This window comes from Macaca nemestrina, chromosome 11 (assembly GCF_043159975.1).
Source record: "Macaca nemestrina isolate mMacNem1 chromosome 11, mMacNem.hap1, whole genome shotgun sequence".
NCBI classification, from domain to species: Eukaryota; Metazoa; Chordata; class Mammalia; order Primates; family Cercopithecidae; genus Macaca; species Macaca nemestrina.
In genome coordinates, this window is record NC_092135.1 from 67,063,017 (window position 1) to 67,083,829 (window position 20,813).

At 42.0% G+C, this 20,813-nt stretch overlaps 1 protein-coding gene across 1 annotated transcript in view; it reads right to left on the minus strand.

The window, feature by feature from the left end:
• The window catches only part of LOC105483280 (LDL receptor related protein 2), a 214,626-nt gene that overhangs the window by 2,213 nt on the left and 191,600 nt on the right, over positions 1 to 20,813 (minus strand). The window contains exons 68-77 of the mRNA XM_011744068.3: positions 19,073 to 19,201; positions 14,334 to 14,554; positions 13,333 to 13,509; positions 10,281 to 10,400; positions 8,068 to 8,158; positions 7,154 to 7,221; positions 6,862 to 6,982; positions 6,181 to 6,310; positions 5,023 to 5,124; positions 3,256 to 3,363 (exon numbers count right to left, since the gene is read on the minus strand). Of these exons, the coding sequence (XP_011742370.2) occupies positions 3,256 to 3,363; positions 5,023 to 5,124; positions 6,181 to 6,310; positions 6,862 to 6,982; positions 7,154 to 7,221; positions 8,068 to 8,158; positions 10,281 to 10,400; positions 13,333 to 13,509; positions 14,334 to 14,554; positions 19,073 to 19,201 (1,267 nt within the window). The remainder of the gene's footprint in view (positions 1 to 3,255; positions 3,364 to 5,022; positions 5,125 to 6,180; positions 6,311 to 6,861; positions 6,983 to 7,153; positions 7,222 to 8,067; positions 8,159 to 10,280; positions 10,401 to 13,332; positions 13,510 to 14,333; positions 14,555 to 19,072; positions 19,202 to 20,813) is intronic.

Sequence of the window (20,813 nt, forward strand, 5' to 3'; positions counted from 1 at the left end):
ATTTATATATTACAGAATTTGTGCCATAGTATCTACAAGCAGATCACATGGTTACCTCAGTACAGAGAGAACACATAAAACAGACACACACAAGATGCATCTGGAGAAAAAGAGATTTCTGGGGCTGCTTGAAAATTGGGTGTGGATGGCGAACCCAAACTATAACTCTTATTCCCTAAAGTAACATTCTTTGGTCAACTCAAGAGTATCCCTTCTCCCTTCACCATTCCCTCCTGTATCATAATAATAATAATAACAAAAACATCTAACATTTATTGAGTGCTTACTCTAAGCGTTTTACAAGTTTCTGATTTTTTTTTAAGAAACCCCAGAAGTAGGTACACTTATTATCCCATATTTGCTGAGTCATGGCAAGATTATACAACTGAATTGCAGGTAGAAGGGCAGGTAATGATTACTCAGCGGACCCAGGGGCCCATAAACTGGAGAACCCAAAGAGAATCACGCTGGACCATGGTGCGTGGCCCACGCCTGACTGAAAAGTTGCCTGTCGTGCTGACTGCCAGACAAGGGAACAGACAGCCTACTCTCAACAGGAGCCGAGGCAGCCCGCAGGTTTTATGGGGTGCCTCTCACTCTGTGAAAGCAGGGGACCAGCCTGTGGAGGAGTGGGGAACACAGGGCTACAGAAGTAGAAGAGGTCTTCACTTTAACCCACATTCAAGTGAGTTCCTGCTTTGTACATAGTGTCCCCAGGGGGAACAGGAAGACATTCAGGTCAGAGCCCTGCCTCTGGGCCCTTACAGTTAAGTGGGGCGGGCCAAAATCTCTTAGATGTCATTGCTTCAAAATGAAATGGCTAACTTGGAGTTAAGCAATTACTAACAGGAGAAAAGGAATAGTGACTTTTTTTTTTTTTCTGTCTCCTTGGGGGATCCTATGCATATCAATGTAACTTTTGGAAAATGATAGAACTGAATTTTTTTTTTTTTTTTAATTTTTTGAGATGAAGTCTTGCTCTGTCACCCAGGCTGGAGTGCAGTGGCGCAGTCTCGGCTCACGGCAACCTTTGCCTCCCAGGTTCAAGCAATTCTCCTGACTCAGCCTCCTGAGTAGCTGGGACTACAGGCATGTGCCACCACACCCAGCTAATTTTTGCATTTTTAGTAGATACGGGGTTTCACTGTGTTGGCCAGGCTGGTCTTGAACTCCTGATGTCGTGATCCACCTGCCTCGGCCTCCCAAAGTGTTGGGATTACAGGCGTAAGCCACCGTGCCCAGCCCGTGTTTTTAATTGTTAGTCTTTTAACATATTTATGGATGAAAGACACATTTGTGAGACTCTGGCATGTTCAAATCAACCTAGGTGATCTCACCCAAGCACCTCTACTGCTTTTAAGTCATGCTGGCTATTATCTCAGTGCCCATGACACAAGAAATACAGTAAGATCCCTGGACGTATCATGGAAGACACATTTTAGAGGGTCTCAGCCTCACTAATGTAAAAAAGTAAGAGGAACCAAGGTATTACAAAGGGAAAGAGAAATATTACAAAGGGAAAGAGAAAGAAAGGACTACAATTGGTGAAGATCTGCTCTCCTTTGAAAGATCCTGTCAGTATACATTTTGTTTCTGATACCAGACATGCAGGTCAGAGGTAACAGACATGCAGGCAGAGGTTTCAGCCTCCCCACCGCAGTCACCTTCCTGCACCAGCTGGGGAAAATCTCTGTTTAGTGAAGAAGATCACTAGACTAGAGATGGACTGAGAAAAAATGTTGAAAATACAAAATAAATCTGGCACTAGCTTGAGGTTGACTCAGGCTTGGAGGACCAAATATATGACATTCAAGTATCCATGTGTCTGTGGAAAGTTAATCTTCAAAATCCATTTTTAATACAGCTTAAAGAAAAAATGTTTAGTCCCTTGAAAAATATGAGACTGAAAATTCCTTTCTAGACAATATTTATGTATGTCTGTGAGTGTATGTGTGTGTGTGTGTGACATGAGAAGAAGAAATAAGGGAATTTGAGAAGGCATATAGAAACCTTATAGAGACTCTTCTCAGCATCAATTTAGCTCAAATTTTATTTTGATTTAAATGAGCAGAACAGAAACCAACGTTTAAGGTGACAGTGAGACTGCCAAGTTATCCAGATATCAGTGTTTATAGATTATGAAATTTGAGAAATAAAGATTGTATAAAATGGTAAAATTTCCAACTACTCTTAGACTTTCATTTCTTTACATTACTTCACAAAATTGGTCATAGAATCTTAGAATAGAGACATTCCAGATCCTAGTGGTTCTCAACTAAGAGTGAGTACACATGTGTTGGGGGACGGGAGGTGATTTATGGGGTCACAATGAATTAGGGAAGACACTACTGGAATTTAGTGGACAGGAACCAGAAATACTGAAATTTCCTGAGTGCATAGGACAGTTTTGTAGCACAAAGAAGTGTCCCACTCAATATGCCAATAGTGCCCCCAGTGAGAACTATTATTGAGGACTGTAGCCCCAGAGGTAAAACAGTTTGTCCAGATGCAAACAGCAATATTGAGATAGCTGCATATGCATTCATTAAAACAAATGATACACATTAATACAGAGTTTAATATCAAATATATTTATTGAATTTTTTCCTGGAGAACAAATAGTGTACCAATTGCAAAGGACCTGCAGGCATGTTTAAGAAGCTCCATCTACTGGCATTTTTTTCTTTCAGTCTCCAGTATTAAACACCATGCCTGACACATCGAGAGCAATAACTTTAGTTAGATGATTGGTTGGCCAATAATTAATAGATGGATGATGAATGGGCAGAGTCTGTAAATTCGTGCCATCTAGTGGTAAAGATCTGTAATAGCAGGAGCGGGAAGAACAGCTTAAAGGAATAAAGATGCATGCTGTAGAGAAATCACGACACACAGAGAAGAATCTTTCATCTGTATCTTTGACACAGTGAAATCTTTATTCATACTGAGTCTATTTCTCAACTTAAGTGTCCCTGGTCTGAAGGTACTGGATCCAGAAGTCTACTTGTTCTTCTTTGTGACATGTTCTCCCATGTTACAAGGAACATTATTCCCAACTCAATGTTAGAATGTAGCTTTACTTGGTGGAAAGTTTTTCAATCTATGACTTTTTAAAAAATTATGTTTATTAACTGTCAACACATCTTGGGATCTTTGATCATGTCAGAGTCTCCCTTGTTTGCTTAAGGTTAATAACAACCCAGCCATCCCAAAGTTTTTCCAAATCCCACATTATTTCAGGAGTCAGCAACTTACCTGAGTTCCATCAGCAGCTGGGGAAGTTGGGCTTGTCTCTGGAACTATCTCAGAAGGGTTTATGGGACTCCCATAATTCTTATTATCCACATTTCCAGATACAGTCACCTGTGGACATATTAAAGGCCTTTACCCAATTTTGAAAGAATTCAGTAGCAAATAAATTTGCTGTAAAGTTTGTACGAACTCTGGCTCTTTTTGCCATCTTGTTCTCCCACAGACATCATCAGGCACCATTTTTATTGCATGACCCAGAGGCCAGGACTAAACATCACTCCCACCGCCCCAAAATCAAGAGCAGCAACCACTAAGTTACCTCATACCTTAGTCCTGGGAGGCAAATACAGCCCTCACTGGTCCCACTCTCACTTACTACTAGCAATTTCTACTGTATTCTCTATGCCTTCTTACTCCCACTGTTGACCAAATTTTTGGATAAAGATATTCTAGTTATATACTGGAAGCCAAATCCTAGAAGAACAGCAAGAATAATTCCCCAACCTCACTGATGAACTGAGAATCCTATCTTTGGATCTTAATAATTTCTTTGAATATTAATAAATCCTATCTTTGGAAATTAAGATTTCATAGTACTACTAAAAAGAGGCTGAATTTTTGAAAAGATGAGAATAATAGAATTAATAATCTTCTATGCATTTTTCTATAACATTCATACAATTCCAAGGTTCCCTTTTAAGACCAAATTACCATGAATATATAATAAACTATAAGGCAGACAATTCACTCCTTTTCCTATATTTTCACATTCATTACTTGTTTATTCTCAAACTTGGATATGCATTTGTATACATGGCCTCGTTTTATTTTAAGTGAAGATGTCAAATGAAATGTCATATGTCTTTTATCATGTGATTAAAGTTTTCATGTCTGTTTATCAAAGGATCAGGGAAAATGCTTTCAAGATTTAAACATTTCCGATCTTAAAATCACAAAATATTTGTAAAATAAACATTTCTAGCTTCTGTATTAAAATGTGCCATATCTCGAGTCCAAAAGGAGCATAGGTGTTGACAATGACAGTTATTCATTGTCACTAAGGCCATAGTTGTGACAAAGGAGACACATGTTCGCAGTTGACAAGCACTAGAAGTGGTGCTGCGGCTATTGATGCAGACCTTATGAAAAGTTATTCCCTTCACCTATATTTCTATTTCATCTCCCAGCTCTTCTTAAAGATGACTGAGTGACAAGGCTGCAACAAGGAAGTTTAGATATCTGCCCATCAACTCTAGAGACCTTTGTACTTTTCAGGAAAGTATCACAACAGCAAACATAAGAGGTCCCTCTCCCTTTAATCCACCTCAACCCACACGCTTGATATGGCAGCAAGAACCAGAAAGTGGGCCCAGTCCCCAAATTCCTGTATAATGACCTGACAATTCTCTACTCATTCATTTCACAAGTATTTGTAGAGAAGCTGTGGTGCTTCAGGCACTGTGTTTACCAGGCTCCTGAAGGGACTCAGACCTCTCTTGCTCTGACACCACTCAGAATGAAAGGTTCTTGGTCAGCAGCCCCGGCATGGTTGCCAAACCTCCACCACTTGCAACAGAACAGGATTCTGATTGTTTTCAGGTCTTATGTCCTTGGTCCTGTTGCTACAGACAGGGCAGCTGCAGCACGGACCACTCACTATGCTTCCTTCCATTTGGAGGGAAGGTTAGGAAAATCCTAAGAAGACATAACTCAATAGATTAACATCCAGCGACAGCAGTAACTGAAGGAAAAGACTGTATGGTTTCTCACCTGGGTTGGCTGAACCACTTTGACAGCACTGTCTCTGACTGAGTACATTGGGTTTTCAAATATTATGGGCTGCTTCCCCATTTCCATGACAAAGTCTTCACTCTAATGGCACAGAGAGAGAAAGAGAGATTACACCATACTAATCTGGTTCACACACAAAGAAAGGTGCCTTCCTCACACCTGGAGGTATGCTAGGTGCTATGCCAAAGTTACCCAAAAGAGAACTTGCAAAAAAAAAAAAAAAAAGCCAGCAAAACACAAGGCCGTCATATGGCAAATTGTTATGCAAAGTAACATAACATGCACTCATTTACCAACTCAAGGAAACAGAAACATTTTTCTTATATCCAAATTCTGTTAAATAACTCACTTGGGAATTGGGTCTGGGCAACAGAGAAAAGGATAATGGTGGAAGAAGAAAAGAAGAATAAGGAGAGAGGGGAGGGAAAAAGAATGGATAGTATTATATTTTCAGAGAAGGAAAAAAATGAAAGATTTGAAGGAGACACAAAATTCTGAAAGTGGTTTCCCAATACTGATTACAGAAAGCCCCCTCAGCGCCAAGACTGTGGAAGCCCCTCACAAAGTATTTCATTTGGTCCTCCCAGGAGGTATTATTGTACCTATTTTACCAACAGGGACAATGAGGGTCAGAAATATCAAGCTCCATGTCTGTTTTCACATACTTAGTATGTGGCAGAGCCGGGGTCTGGACCAATGCCAACTCTAAAATCACTGTTTATTTCATCACTGTACATTGGCAGAAAAATATATGACACTAGGAAAAATATAGTTCCCTACTCCTTTTAAACATATAAAATGTCATCAAATAAAAACAAAATATCATGTCTTCCCCACACACCACCCTCAAAAAAACCAGAAAGCTCTTCAATATTCAAGTTAAACTTAAGACTGTTCATGATTCCAATTCAACAGCGTGGCTTAGAGCAGGGGTAAATTCCAATTTTATTACCAGTGTTTTTAGACACCTTTCAGCAACAAGCCTAATGTTTCCTAACTTGGTTTGTGTAGTGCAGACTTTATTCTGAGAGGCCTACTGCTGTACTTCAGTCTTCTCTAGGTGAATTTTATTCTTTATAAAAAGTATTTATTCTATAAATGACAACCTTCAAATAATCATTTTGAAACCATACTCACCATTGCCATTGACCTGTCAATAGAAGTCTCAGGTCCAAAACCAGACACTCCAATATCCATGTTAAGATCGGCCCCTGATCTGAAGGTCACCCCATTCCCATTTTCAGAGGGCTTGACAAGACTGCTTAAGCTGGAAAGAAGCAACCAAAATAGTGTCTTGTTATTTAAAACAACAACAGCAGCAGCAACAAAAACAACAAATACAACCTTTCGTAATATTACCCTTTCCTCCACATTGCTAAATCTTCCTTAAATGTAATGCTCAATTCCCACTCTGAATTTACACTGTCAAATATGGTAGTAAGTTCCCTTAGCTACCTGGAAACGTTAAAGCACATTCCTGAACCATGAGATCTAAAAGAAAAAGAGTCCAGCACATAGAAGGATAAAGCCTGGGCCATCACACAGCTGCCTTTTCACTTCTCTCTGACCTGAACACCTACCAGTAGGCACAACCATTTGGACTACAAAACACAACTTGTCACTCAGGCTTTAGAGAAGCATTTGACTAAAGTTGTGATTTGAAGTGACTGCTTTACATCCTCACTACTTTTTGTTTCTGTGGAATAGGTGAACTGCGTATTGTGCTTTTTTAACTTAGAAAGAAAACGAAGTCCTTCCCATGGCTTCCTGTGAATTACTTAGGCTTCAAACATCAATGTTCCCCATAATGAAACTGACCTTGGCAGCTTGGGCAGAGCAGGCAAAAGGGAGCCGGTTCTCCTATAGTGGAAGAATCCGGCAATTGCCAGAGCTCCAATTATGACGATCAAGAGGATTGTCAACAGCACAGCTACTGCGGCTATAGAAGAAGAGAGCAGAGAGCACATCAACACATGGGAGCCCGCAATCCTGGCAGAAACTGGGGGCTAGAAGCACTCCTTCAAAGACTGAGTTAAGTGGAAAAGCTGTGACAGCATTCAGTGTAGGGGCTATGAGTAATTTCCAGGTTGCTCACATTCTTAAAACTTACTTGTTCCTGGAGAGATGCCTTTGGAAAACGCCATTTCACAATATTTTCCGGTGTAGCCGCTAGGACACCTGAAAGGAAAAACAAAATCATTCACTAGCGGTTACATTCTTAGGCTTCTATTGCATTTTTCTGAGCGCATCCTGAAGTAGAGAGCTTTGACTGCATAAATTACGTGTTGAACAGACAATGTATCCTGCATGACTTTTGTTTATTCTGCCAAGAGAAGACAAGCAGAAAGAATAGTGCTCTGATTTTAGAAATTCACTTTTAATGGAGTAGCTGTGGCACTGATGGGGTGAGTCTGGTCACGAAAACCTATTGGTGTCTAATCTATGCAATGCTTCTTTAGAGAGTACAAATGGAAACCATGGTTATGTTTTTTTCTTTTATATGCTTTCATTAAATGCTTTTTAAAGACATCTATTTATCTTGCTCCATGTTAAGAGTTTTCTCAACACAGTCATCTTCTTTCCGAATCTTCATCCCAGTCTTTCTGCTCATTATGAGTGCCTTGTACTAAGGCAGCCCTGCAGACAGCTCTTCTCCCACAGCCCTGTTGTAATTAACAATACCAGTGAGTTGGAAAATGCTGCTGCCATTTCTCTAACTCCTTGCTCCTCAAAGTGTGGTCCAAGACCCTGTGGCCTCACCCAAAGCTTCTTAGAAATGCAGAATCTGTGTGCATGAGAACGGAGATCTTGAACCAGATCTCCACGGGATTCCTACGTACATTCTAGCTAAAGAAGCACTGCCTCAGTTCTCTGTGGACTCCCTCGAGGGAAGGCAAGCTGGTTAAAATGTAAGAATTAGTGAACTGGTGAGGTTCTTGTATTTGTTTTCCTGGCTACTTTAAGGTCTCAAATTTCCCCAGAAGAGGGAAGGCCTATAGCTGGGACCTCAACATTCAGACTTACTTGCATTTGGGGAGGTCAGTCTCATCAAAATAGCAATTTCCTCCGTGCATGCACCTGCATGGGGGAGGCAGGTTGATAGGCAGTTCGATGGCTGCAGGAAGGGAAAGCCATGCAAGTGTTAGTCAGCTGTACTCAGCAGAGTGCCCACACCATGCAATCAGGCCCGGGTTAGGGTTGGGAGGAAGGGTGGGCCAGCCAGCCAATTAGTCTCCCTGTCAAAGCTTACCTTCCCCCTAAGTCCAGTGAATTTCCTTAAGGTCTTGGAGAGTAACATACATTTAGTGGAAAGAAAGGGGGCAGTTTATAGATTTTTTCCCAAAAAACAATGGAGAGGTACTAGACTCTGGAGCACATATATGAATAGTTACAAGAATCTAGTGGTAAAATAATCTCTTAAAATGTTCACATTCTCATTTGAAGTTTTCAGAATTCTCCATGAATCCAGTTAAAACCAAGAGTTTAATGTAGGCCCACCTGGAAACTTCAACTAAAGGCACCAAAGTGTAGTAATTGATCAGTCAACAGGCAGTCACATAGCTACACATAAAGAGATATTTGATAGGCAACTAGCTAGAGAGCTCCTGAGTTTTCAAGTCCTCCCAAACTGCCCTTACTCCAGGTCCCTGCTCCCAGCTAGGCCCATACATACTCCCAGGATATGCCTGATGGGGTATTAGTGCTTCAGTGTCTTATATGTTGAAGGTGCTTAATAAGTATAGGTCACATGTGTATATTATTTAAAGAGTCTGGATACCCTCCTGGCTCAGTCCTTCAATCTGAGTCTCTACTTAATGTTCACTGTATCAGACAGTTCTTCCCTGAATGCTATCTAAAGGAGAATCCCCACCCAATCCATCCTCATCCCTCTTCCCCTGCCATCCTTTTCTCCATAGTACCACCTGACCTACTATATATTTATTGACTTCTCTATTTATTGTCCTCTTAGAATGTAAACTCAATACACACAGGGGGTTTGTCTGTTTTGTTCACTTCTGTTACCTCTAGCACTTAGAACAGTGCCTGAAACATAGCTGGCACTCAAGAAATCTCACTGGACTAATTGCTTAATTATTATACCAAACTGAAGCCCTATATGGAATGATTGCCATCATTCGTGTGCTTACTTCGGTTAAAGTTTTTTAAAACAAGAATCTTGATAAAATCTGCTTGGCAAAAAGTTTAAATGGGAAAAGTAGTAGATGAGCTGACAACCAGGACCACACTGCTCCTACGATGTGAAATTGCATTAAGTGGCAAAACAATCTATCCACAGCATAGAACAAATCTCATAAGCCTGAAATTGTCATTTTGTTCCAAATATTGCTCGAAATATTGGATTCCTACCAATATTTCCCCAGTAGCGTTGGGATGAGTGCAAGAGTAGGGGAAGAGGGGAGACAAGAAGCAGTTTTTTTCTCCCTGGATTCATTCCCTAAACCCACCAACTTTTCAGCCTATTTGGAATGAATCAAACGGTGGTTCCTGGTCTAACTGCCTGCTCCCCCTGGTGGTAGAAGGTGGTTAAGCGTTTTCCTTTCCCCATCAGCTAAAACTGGGGGAAGGCCCCAAGGATGTGAGCCATAAAATGGGCCACTAGTGAATTGCAGGATGACTTTTTCACAGGTTTTTCCAGCACCAGATGCTAGTTAGGGACACTAGTTGTTCCCGCCTGGCTTATTAACTCCTTAAAAGCGTCACTGAAAAAAGTCTTGCCAAGAATAGATCACCCACACATTTGGGACGAGAATTAAACCACAGCTTCCTCAGGCTGGTCTTCATCTCCTTATAACATAAAGCACTTTTCAAAAGGTAGCCCTTTTTCAGTTGTCAAAACTGAACATGGTTCTCTACCCTGAGGAGCTCCAGTTAAGGTTGAGTGGATTCTGGGGCAACGGGAATCCAGCTTGAGGTAGAGATCTTATAAAAAGTCACTCTTCAAAATGTTTTTACAAAACAACACAGCAATAGATTTAGGGGCACTGGATCTATATTTCTACAGATCTTAGCAAATAACTCTCAGCAGTCACTGGAACATGGTTCTGTTTGCCCCCTAAGTTCCACTCAGCTCTGTTTATACCTCCCACATCCCTTATCCCTCCTTCCAGCCATCCCCACTCTGCTGCAAGGACCCAGCATACAGAGATTCTTCAGACTCCTGAGGGCAGCAGAGGAGTGCTCCCAGGCCCCTGTGGCTGCTCGGGCAGTGCTCCTACCTGCATCACACTCAGTGGTACTCCCCTCTATAAAGCTGGAGCCTTGGGGACAGGCACAGCTGTATCCTCCAGGTCTCAGAAGGCAGAGGTGGCTGCAGATCTGTTTGCAAAGGTTGGGCACTGGAAAGCAGGTGAGAACAGCAGTTAGGTCCTGACAGAATGAATAACCTGACTACAGACATACCCAGCAACTGGAAGTGGCTCTGCCAGGTGACAGCAGAGCCTAGGCAGCATCCCAACACCTCTAGTCCACGTGTCTGCTGGCTACTCACCCTCATTTACACTATCATCTCTGCCACCACACTGCAGTGGGATAGTCCCTCTCTGGGCCCTCCGGCCAATTTCTGTACCACTCACATTTTCTATTGGCATCACTTATCTTCTCTGCTGCCCTGAGAGGTTTGGAAGGTGGGTATCTGGTTCACTGCCTAACCTGAAAATCTACTCAGTGCTAAACAACTTGAGATGGTTCCAAAGACCAGTGAGATCCACACATTATATCAAGATTTGTCACCACCCAAATCAGGATAGATCATAACAGATGGTCTATCCAAAGTATATTGGATGTGATTTCCACCCCAACCCTCCAAGGAGACATTTCTTCTGGGTTTCAGTTACCTTAATTGCAAGAAAAGGGAATTTAGAGCAATGATTCCTCAGAATCACCTGGGAACTATTCAAAACTATTGATGCCAGGCCGGGCGTGGTGGTTCCCACGCCTGTAATCCCACCACTTTGGGAGGCTGAGGTGGGCGGATCATGAGGTCAGGAGATCAAGACCATCCTGGCTGACATGGTGAAACTCCGTCTCTACTAAAAATACAAAATTATTAGCCGGGCGTGGCGGCGGGCGCCTGTAGTCCCAGCTGCTCGGGAGGCTGAGGCAGGAGAATGGTGTGAACCTGGGAGGTGGAGCTTGCAGTGAGCCGAGATTGCCACTGCACTCCAGCCTGGGCCATGGAGTGAGACTCCGTCTCAAAAAAAAAAAAAAAAAAAGAGAAAAGAAAAATTACTGATGCCCATTCACAGAGATTTAGATTTAAATTGGTCTGGGATAGAGCTCAAGTATTACCATTAAAAGCTCCCCAGGTAAGTCTAGAATCTTATTATTTCTACCTTAGCATATATTATGATTTATCCAAGGGTTGTACTGGAGTGGATAATCTTTACATTCCTTCTCAGACTAACATTCTGTGATCCTGATGGTCCGTCATTCAAGATGTAACCATAGACAAAGCATAGCTATAAGTTAATAAGACATTTTCCAAAAGCCTCCATCAATATCTATCTCATTACCATTTTGTCAGTCCTCCAGAGTGGAGCTTTTCAAATTGGAATGTGCTACCAGTCACCTGGGGAATCTTGCTAAAATGCAGATTCTGATTCAGAAGGTCTGGGGTGGGCCTGAGAGACTGCATTTCTAGCCAGCTCCCACAGGATCCCAAGGCTCCTGGCCCATGACTCACACTCTGAGTAGCAAAGGACTAGAGCAGCGGTTCTCAAAATGTGGTCGCTGAACCAGCAGCATCAACGTCACAGGAGAACTTGTTAGAAATGCAAATTCTTAGGCCACCTCAGGCATATTGCATCAGAAGTCCAACAGATGGGGCCCACGAATCTATGTTTAACAAGCTCTCCAGATAATTCTGAGGCATGCTCAAATTTCAGAACTCTTGGTTCAAACAAGATGCTCTTCTAGCACAGCTGCGCTGGGGCTGTACTCCCCACCCCCACCCCCACTCCACCAGCACTTTCCAAAGGGGCCGCCCTTCTCTGAGCATCAGCTGGCTGAGATGCTTTTCCTTCAGGGGCAGCCTCCAGACTTTCCTCCGCCTTCTCCTCAGGGTCCAGAGGTGGTAGGGAGGGGAGATGGCCTTTCCAGGTGTACTGTGCCTTCCTCTCCTACCTTTAAAATGGCCAAGTGTGAAAGCTGCAAGGGCACTTAGGGCACAAAAGCTATTCTATTGGTAGGGTCTGGAGTGTTCTGGAGTATTCTGGAGAGAGGTGGTACTACTTCCAAAACAAGGGAGCCATGCCCTAGAAAAGGCATTTGCTACCCCTGTCATCTCATGGGGGTCTCAGCTCTGAGTTGCAATTTTTCAAGGCTGATTAGGGTCTCAAAATATTAGCAGACTCAAGACAACCCCGGACTCCACCCATGACTCACATGTGGGGACAGGAAGGGAGTGACTTGTCAAAGGCCACATATCCATAGCATTTAACCTGGGACGTTGGCATACTGAACACTGGGCCAAGACAGCAAGATGCTGAGTTTTGGGTTGGATAGAGTTGAACCTAAAAATTATTTCATTTCTGAGATTAAAACTCACCCATTTTTTATGTGACTTAGGCACACAAGTTACTAAATCTGTCTCGGCCTTAGTGTCTTTACTTGGGATGAGAATAAAACGTCTTTATAAGGTTTAGGAGGTCTTTATAAGGTAACTGAAGTAACAGATGTCTGAATTAACACTGAAGAGAGAATCTGACATAAGAACTTAGTAAAAGGCTATTTCCTTTCCTCACTTCCCTTTGCCTTTCATCTTGCTCCATACACTGCTGAAGGACGAATTAGCGCACAGGTAACCCGAGGAAGCAGGGCCCAGAACTAGGAAAGTGAGACAGAGAGGTACGGGTAGGAAGGCACATGACTGGCTTAGCCTTGCAATGGGAAAGATAAGATTTTTGATGCCTATGAAACCCATTTTGTGACTTGTTAACCCAACTCACACTTAGCGGGGGACTGATGTCTGCTGGATTCTGTGGCCTAGAAGTACATATCCATAACTCCAAACAACAATGAAGGCTAATACATCTTTACTTATCTGCTGGTAGTTTGCATAATTTCATTTGACCTCCAATTTTATCTTTCTTTGGTTAAAATGGTCAAAATGCTCCTCTCCCCTAGCACACGTACATATACACATACCCCTTTCATGCACCAAGAGATTAGCCTGTTGTTATCTACTGCCATCTTCCAGCAACATAGCCATTATTTTGAAATAAGGTTTCCAAGTAATGAGGAGCATCTTATACCAAAGTTGGTGATTACCTGACTTATTGTATCTGAGTTGGTGAAAGATTCGAACTTGAGTGAGCCAAGGGTTCACTACCAGCGTTTTCTCTTTCTTTCCTTGCCCAAATTTATTTTGTTTCCATACTTCTCCCTTTTCCTTAGATATCCAGTATAACTGGTCTTCAAAGATGTCCAGGCTGTAAGGGTTCATTGCTGCTCACCCACAGGGGAAAAACAAAACAAAAGGTTATTGAAAAGAAAACAGCCACTACACCCTACCACCACTTCTAGATGTGACGTCATTCTGTTTGAATTATTCCCTCACACGATGCCTTGAAGCTCTGGGAACATTCAGGCTGATTTTAGATACATGGGACTGTGAAAGTGTGCTGCACTAGGAGGTCAAGAAGATAGTAATTAAACCACATTGATGTATATACCACCCAACACCAATCATAGGGCCCTAGCTCACTATCAAGGGACTGATTTTATTGCATTTTTGGAAAACAATTTACATGGCAAGATTTTATGTTTTCTTTTGAACATAAGACATCTATCTGACCAAATAGGAAAAATGTGGTATGTGCTGGGTCATTGCAATTCTGCACAGTCTGAACAACAACAACAACAACAAAAAATGTTCCTCTCCTTCTAGATATTTACAGTTGTGCATACTGGGCAATCTAGTAAAGTGAAAATGAATGTGTCCAGAAGCGGTTAGACATGAATTAACATTGGTACACATGAAACCATCTCTACTGGGGCAACCTAACAGGAAACTCAGTTATTTCAATATCTTCTCCTGAGAAGCATTTTTTTTAAGTTGTATAAAAAAGACAAAAAGGATTTAATTATTGCTAATGAACTCATCTGCATTTAATTCAGCAGGTGGGAGTTGGTGGGGGTGGAGGGGTGGTATCTAAAAAACTATATAAGCCATTTCCTAAGAGCAGGGCTCCTTCTTGAGAAAACAGGTAAAGACATTAGAAATATATTAATTAGTAATTTAATATATTACATTCTAACTCATTTCTAACCTTCCTTTGCAATGACTCTCCTATCAGTTCCATCATATTTTATGGTTTCAATAACGTCCTCCTTGAAGTCACTCCAGTAGATTCGGTCATTGTTCAAATAATCGATAGAAAGGCCAGTTGGCCAACCAAGGTCCTCGAAAACCAGGATGTTGCGGTCCTCTCCATTCATCCAGGCAGACTCAATTTTAGGTTCCTTTCCCCAGTCAGTCCAGAACATAAGCCTATAACAGAAGATTTCTTCATTGTAGCATCTCACCTGGTGGGACTTCTCCACTACGGCAGAGCACAGGGCATTACCTACAGGGAAACCAACTGTTTATCTCAGGGACCTGGGCGCTCAGTGACACCAGTTTCGTATTTTACAGAAGATGGGGAGCAAAAATAGCAGCACAAGAGCATGTGTGATTTATCCTTCTTGAAAACTGCAACTCCTTAATAGAAAATTGGCCAAAGGATGGATATTCAGACCCTTTAAAATGCATTATGAAAGCTGTTTACTCTTCAAGAAATATTATTGAAGGCCTACTGTGTGAGAGGCACTGTTCTGTGTTTGGGATCTATCAGAGAACAAAACATACAAAGATTTCTATCTTCATGTAGCTACTCTGTTGCCCAGGCTGGAATGCAGTGGCACAATCATGGCTCACTACACTCCTGGGCTCAAGCAATCCTCTCACCTCAGCCTCCTGAGTAGCTAGGACTACAGGCGTGTGCCACCATGCCTGGCTAGTTTTTTGTATTTTTAGTAGAGATGTGGTTTCCCCAATGTTGCCCAGGCTGGTCTTGAACTCCTGGACTCAAGCAATCTGCCCGCCTCAGCCTCCCAAAGTGTTGGGATTACGGGAGTGAGCCACCACACTCGGCAACTCTTTTTAAATGTGTATTTTGCATCCAATTAATAATTAATTGTAGAGCAAGGGTGTATGTAAGCAAAGATGATCTGACATTGAAGAATTACCTAGACCAGGGATTACATGATTTCAAATACCTGGAGAGGAACAGTTATGTAAGATGAATGAGGAGAGATCCTGGTTGTAAATATCAAGTGATGGGGAGAGCAAGACCCTGTGTCAGTGCCCAGGAAGGCAGACCTACCCAGTGTAATCTGCTCCTCTGATTTCCAAAGCAACAAATACAGATTTTATTTCTTTTCTTAAATTTTAAATGTCAGCACTACATTAGAAAAAAAAAAAAAATCTTAAAGCTCCGTGTTGTCGGCCGGTCGCGGTGGCTCAAGCCTGTAATCTCAGCACTTTGGGAGGCCGAGACGGGTGGATCACGAGGTCAGGAGATCGAGACCATCCTGGCTAACACGGTGAAACGCCGTCTCTACTAAAAAAATACAAAAAACTAGCCGGGCGAGGTGGCGGGCACCTGTAGTCCCAGCTACTCGGGAGGCTGAGGCAGGAGAATGGCGTAAACCCGGGAGGCGGAGCTTGCAGTGAGCTGAGATCCGGCCACTGCACTCCAGCCTCGGCGACAGAGCGAGACTCCATCTCAAAAAAAAAAAAAAAAGCTCCGTGTTGTCCCAGCCAAATATGTTCTATGGGCCATATTTGGCCCACCAGCCGCTGCTTTTCAGTCTCTAGTCTAAACCAGTCATCAGGCACAGACCAAGTTTTAAATTCTACTGAGGAATGCATGGATTTTAGACAAACTGGGCTCTGGAAAAAATGCAGCCAGGGGCCTTTAAAGTCTCAACAACAGGTAAATACCACCTTGTTTGGTTTTCATTAAAAAGGACACACATGTGAAAGAAGCTAGTCACAAAGAACCACATACTGCAGGATTCCATTTGTAGGAAATGTCCAGAATAGGCAAATCTATAGAGACAGAGAGCAGATTAGCAGTTACTGAGGGCAGGAAAATGGTGGCTCAGAGGAACAGGGTTTCTTTGTAGGGTGATGAGAATGCTTTAAAACTGATGTGATGATGCATATACAACTCTGCATATACTAAAAGTCAGTGAATTGTACACTTTAAATGGGTAAGTTGTATCATACCATACATACCATATGTGAATTATATTTTAATAAAACTGCTTTTTTAAAGATAATAAGCCAGGCATGGTGCTGTGCAAGTAGAAGGCTGAGGCAGGGGACTGCTTGAGCCCAGGATTTTGAGGCTGCAGTGAGCTATGATCATGCCACTGCACTCCAGTCCGGGTGACAGAGCAAGACCCTGTCTATATAAATAAATTAATTAATTCAATTTCATTTAAAAGTATTAAATACTCAAAACTAAGAAAACAAAAGGTAGGGAATGGAATGGAAAAAACACACAAAAGATACACAGAATGATTTTTGTCTCCTCCATGACTTCGTTTATGCTATTCCCTGAGCTTCCGAACAACCAGCCTGGCTCCTTTGCCTATGTGTACCCAAGACATCTATCCAGATTCCACGTCAGTCCCACTTTCTCTAGGAAGTGGCCCTTCTCACTCTCACCCACACTGACCTCACATGTCACATACTTTATCACCAGTTATACTAGCAGTGGATCCCAACCTGCAACATTCAATTCAGTGCTACTTTCTCCATAGAGCTTCCCCGGACCCTTGTAAGGTAGGAGAACTATCACAGTGTTTTCCAGCAGTTTCTGCATGACAATTCTCCCTTTCCATCTTTATTACAGTCAACAGTTGCTGACTAAAGGAGCATGGTGTTATTTTACCCATCTATGTAAATAAGGGATAGAAACCTATGACAAATTTATAGGTCCTTTGTACTATTCAAATGAGTTTATATATGTAGGACACTTAGAGTAGCTGACACACAGCAAGAATATAATAAATGTTGGCACTTTTCATTGCTGTCAGTGGCATTATCAGTAGTTATCATCTTCATCGTCCTTTGGACCCACTGGCAGATCTGATACCACAGAAGCTGTAAGAAGCTTTAACATATCATATATGCTTATGCTTATAAAACTTATGGGTCATGAACCTTTCAAATGGATCATGAAATGAGGAGGTTGTAGGTTGAGTCTGGAGGCCTTAGGCTGTGAAATCCTTTCTCACTCCTTTCTTACTTCCTATCCCTCCCAGGACTACACTGAGCCATTCTAGAGAGAAAGGAATTACAAAGACAAAAATAAGAATTTCTGGCCGGGTGCAGTGGCTCACACGTAATCGCAGCACTTTGGGAGGCCGAGGCGGGTGGATCACCTGAGGTGAGGAGTTTGAGACCAGGCTGCCAAACATGGTGAAACCCTATCTCTACTGAAAATACAAAAATTAGCCAGGTGTGGTGGTGGGTGCCTATAATCCCAGCTGCCAGGAGGCTGAGGCAGGAGAATCACTTGAATCTGGGAGGCAGAGGTTGCAGTGAGCCGAGATCAGGCCACTGCACTCCACCCTGGGCAACAGAGCAAGACTCCATCTCCCAAAAAAAAGAATTTCTATGAGGGATATCAGAGGATGATCATAATATCAGATGAATTTAAACATTAGTTACAGAGGAAAACATTGGAAACAGTCACATCATTCACACCATAGAACACACTGCATCTCTTTGCTCCTAAGATATTGTGTAGATAAGATATAAGTAGCAATGACTAATGTTGAGGATGAGTCCTCATTACAGGTTAATCTTATCAGTCAAGTATTTTTCATATTTCATTGCTGAGTTTCTAAGGGTATGATTTAACATACGAATATAACAGAATCAAAGTAGTAACAGCTCATAGTGTTCTACCTACAAATACTGGCATAGCTACAAAGGGCTAGACTGGTCCTGCCCAGGTAGGAACATTATTTGGGGTTATTCAAAAAACTTTTTTAAAGTGTCACTATTCTGAAGCTAAATATGTATGTAATATGTAAATACCAAGTCATTCAGCTTAGTGATTATTCAAATAAATGTCTTGATATGTAGAGAAAAATAACAAAACTCGTTCTCATTTACACTGAGATGATTTATAGATAAACTGCAAATTGGAACATTTCTACAAATGGATAATACATATTTATACATGTGTCATTTTAAATATTTATATATTTTGGATATAAATGTTTAATTTTTTAATTAAACATGACCAAATCCCTAGCTGAATTTCAATGAATGAGTTACTTTAAAACATCTAAATGAAAGGAAAAACAATTCTGCTGAAACCTTCATTTAAAACAGTTAAATCCAGGCCGGGCGCGGTGGCTCAAGCCTGTAATCCCAGCACTTTGGGAGGCCGAGACGGGCGGATCACGAGGTCAGGAGATCGAGACCATCCTGGCTAACACGGTGAAACCCCGTCTCTACTAAAAAATACAAAAAACTAGCTGGGCGAGGTGGCGGGCGCCTGTAGTCCCAGCTACTCGGGAGGCTGAGGCAGGAGAATGGTCTAAACCCGGGAGGCAGAGCTTGCAGTGAGCTGAGATCCGGCCACTGCACCCCAGCCTGGGCGACAGAGCAAGACTCTGTCTCAAAAAAAAAAAAAAAAAAAAAAAAAAAAAACCAGTTAAATCCACAAAGAACTTTAGAGTTCAGAGCTCTAATTTGGCAAGGAATCCACATAACCAGAAAGATTCTCAGATGTGTTCTCAAAGGAATTTCCCGATCAGAAATGGTTGGTCCTATGTGATCTCAAGGGCATGTTATAATTCTTGAAACAGTCATAGACGCTCCTCCCAAAAACCTGAAGGACAATTTCAGTATAACTAGGAAAAAACATTATAAGAAACATGGAATATGATGAGAATCCAGGGAGAAATATCTAGAACACTGAAGACTTCTCCAAGTACTTACCCTAGTTTGGGATTCACAGCAATTGCAGCTGGTTGATCCAGGTCAGTGGAAATCAGCCACTTTCTGTACCTTCCATCAAGTTTAGCCACCTCAATGCGTTTATTCTTGACATCTGACCAGTAAATATGCCTGAATTCAGACGGACAAAGTTAAACAACCGCAAAGCCTAGAGTAATCATTACTGGGTAAGAGGTGTGAAGATGAGAGCATTTCATTTGAAAGTTCTGGCTGGTGAGAGAGCTGCTCAGATACCTATCATCGGACCATAGTCCTCTCTTGGGGAACTCCAGCCAAGGCGACATCTTTGGCAGGTTAAACTTGGAAGAGTAAGGAATTGAGGGGACTCCTGCCCTCAACAGCCAAAGCACCTGAATCACGCAGGATCCGCAATGGAATTAACTCAATTCCAAAGACTAAACAGGAAAGTCAAATTTCCAATCTGTTTTAACTACAAGCCTGCTAAAAACACAAGATGTGGATTGTTCATCCCCAAGATAACTACCATAGACCCAGCAGTCAGACTGGCCTCTGACTGGTGTTATTATGAGACATGGGCTTCTAGGTAGAAGTCATAAGGCATCGTGGGGCTGGTGCCTTAACTCTGACTGTCCATGAGTCTATTTCCTCCTCAGGAAGGAGCCCCATTAGAATCAATAGGAACCTGGTGTCAGCTCAAAGATGAGTGGAAACAGCCTTTCAAAATAACAAACTCAACTGTCCTGCCTTATTTCCACTTCTGAGGCTGCAGGTCTCAGTCTCTTACAAGCAGAAAAAGTTCCACCACTTTCTTAATTCTCTTATTCATTAAGGCTGAGAAAGAGGTAAAACTTCAAACAAGAAGACAGATCTGCCATTCCCTGGTTGGTTTTCAGAAGAGAGTGTTAATGTCTGGAGTTCTGAGTTCCTGACTCTAGCAACAGTTCTCTAAGGCCCTGTTTCTTGACCAAAATTGCTGAAATGAGTCTCCTGTTAGCCTGCAGGCACAGCAGGACCCAATTAACTTCTTCAAAGATGCTGAAGTCTTCCAGGAACACCAGCCACATTTTTTAAAAGGTGAAAAAGAATTTACACTGAAAATAACTCTCCATTCTCCAGGAGGCAAGTGACCCCTGAACCTTCCCCATCAAGCATGTTTATGTTATTAGTTCATTTTCAAGGAATCATTATCCCACCAGTGTAAGTCAGTGCAAACCTCTTCCCTGAAGAAGGAGCTTACTAACTTCTCCACATCCGTTTGTACCTCACACACCTACCTCATAACCCTACTTAAGGTTCTACTTAAAAACCATCCAAAATGTGTGACTCTGGTCCCTGGGCTACTAGGTCTAGAAGAACAGGAGAGACTGACACCTCTATTACTCAATTCCAAAGACTAAACAGGAAAGTCAAATTTCCGATCTGTTTTAACTACAAGCCTGCTAAAAACACAAGATGTGGATTGTTCGTCCCCAAGATAACTACCATAGAAAAAAAAGTTTCATCTCAACTGCTTTGCTGGGAGAATTGTGAGGCTGTCCCATTTCTTCACAAAATGAACAGTGTTGCCATACTGAAAGTTAATTTTGGAATCCAGAACTCTGTTGGCAAGAATGCTATCCTAGATATATAGTGAATCTTGACCTGGGTGCTTTCCCAGTTTTTTTCATGGCTCACAAAGAATACAGGATATGATAATGTCTCCATGACATGCTGGGATAAGTGGAGGCAGTTGCTGGGGCTTCAGCAAGCCCAACCATTGCCC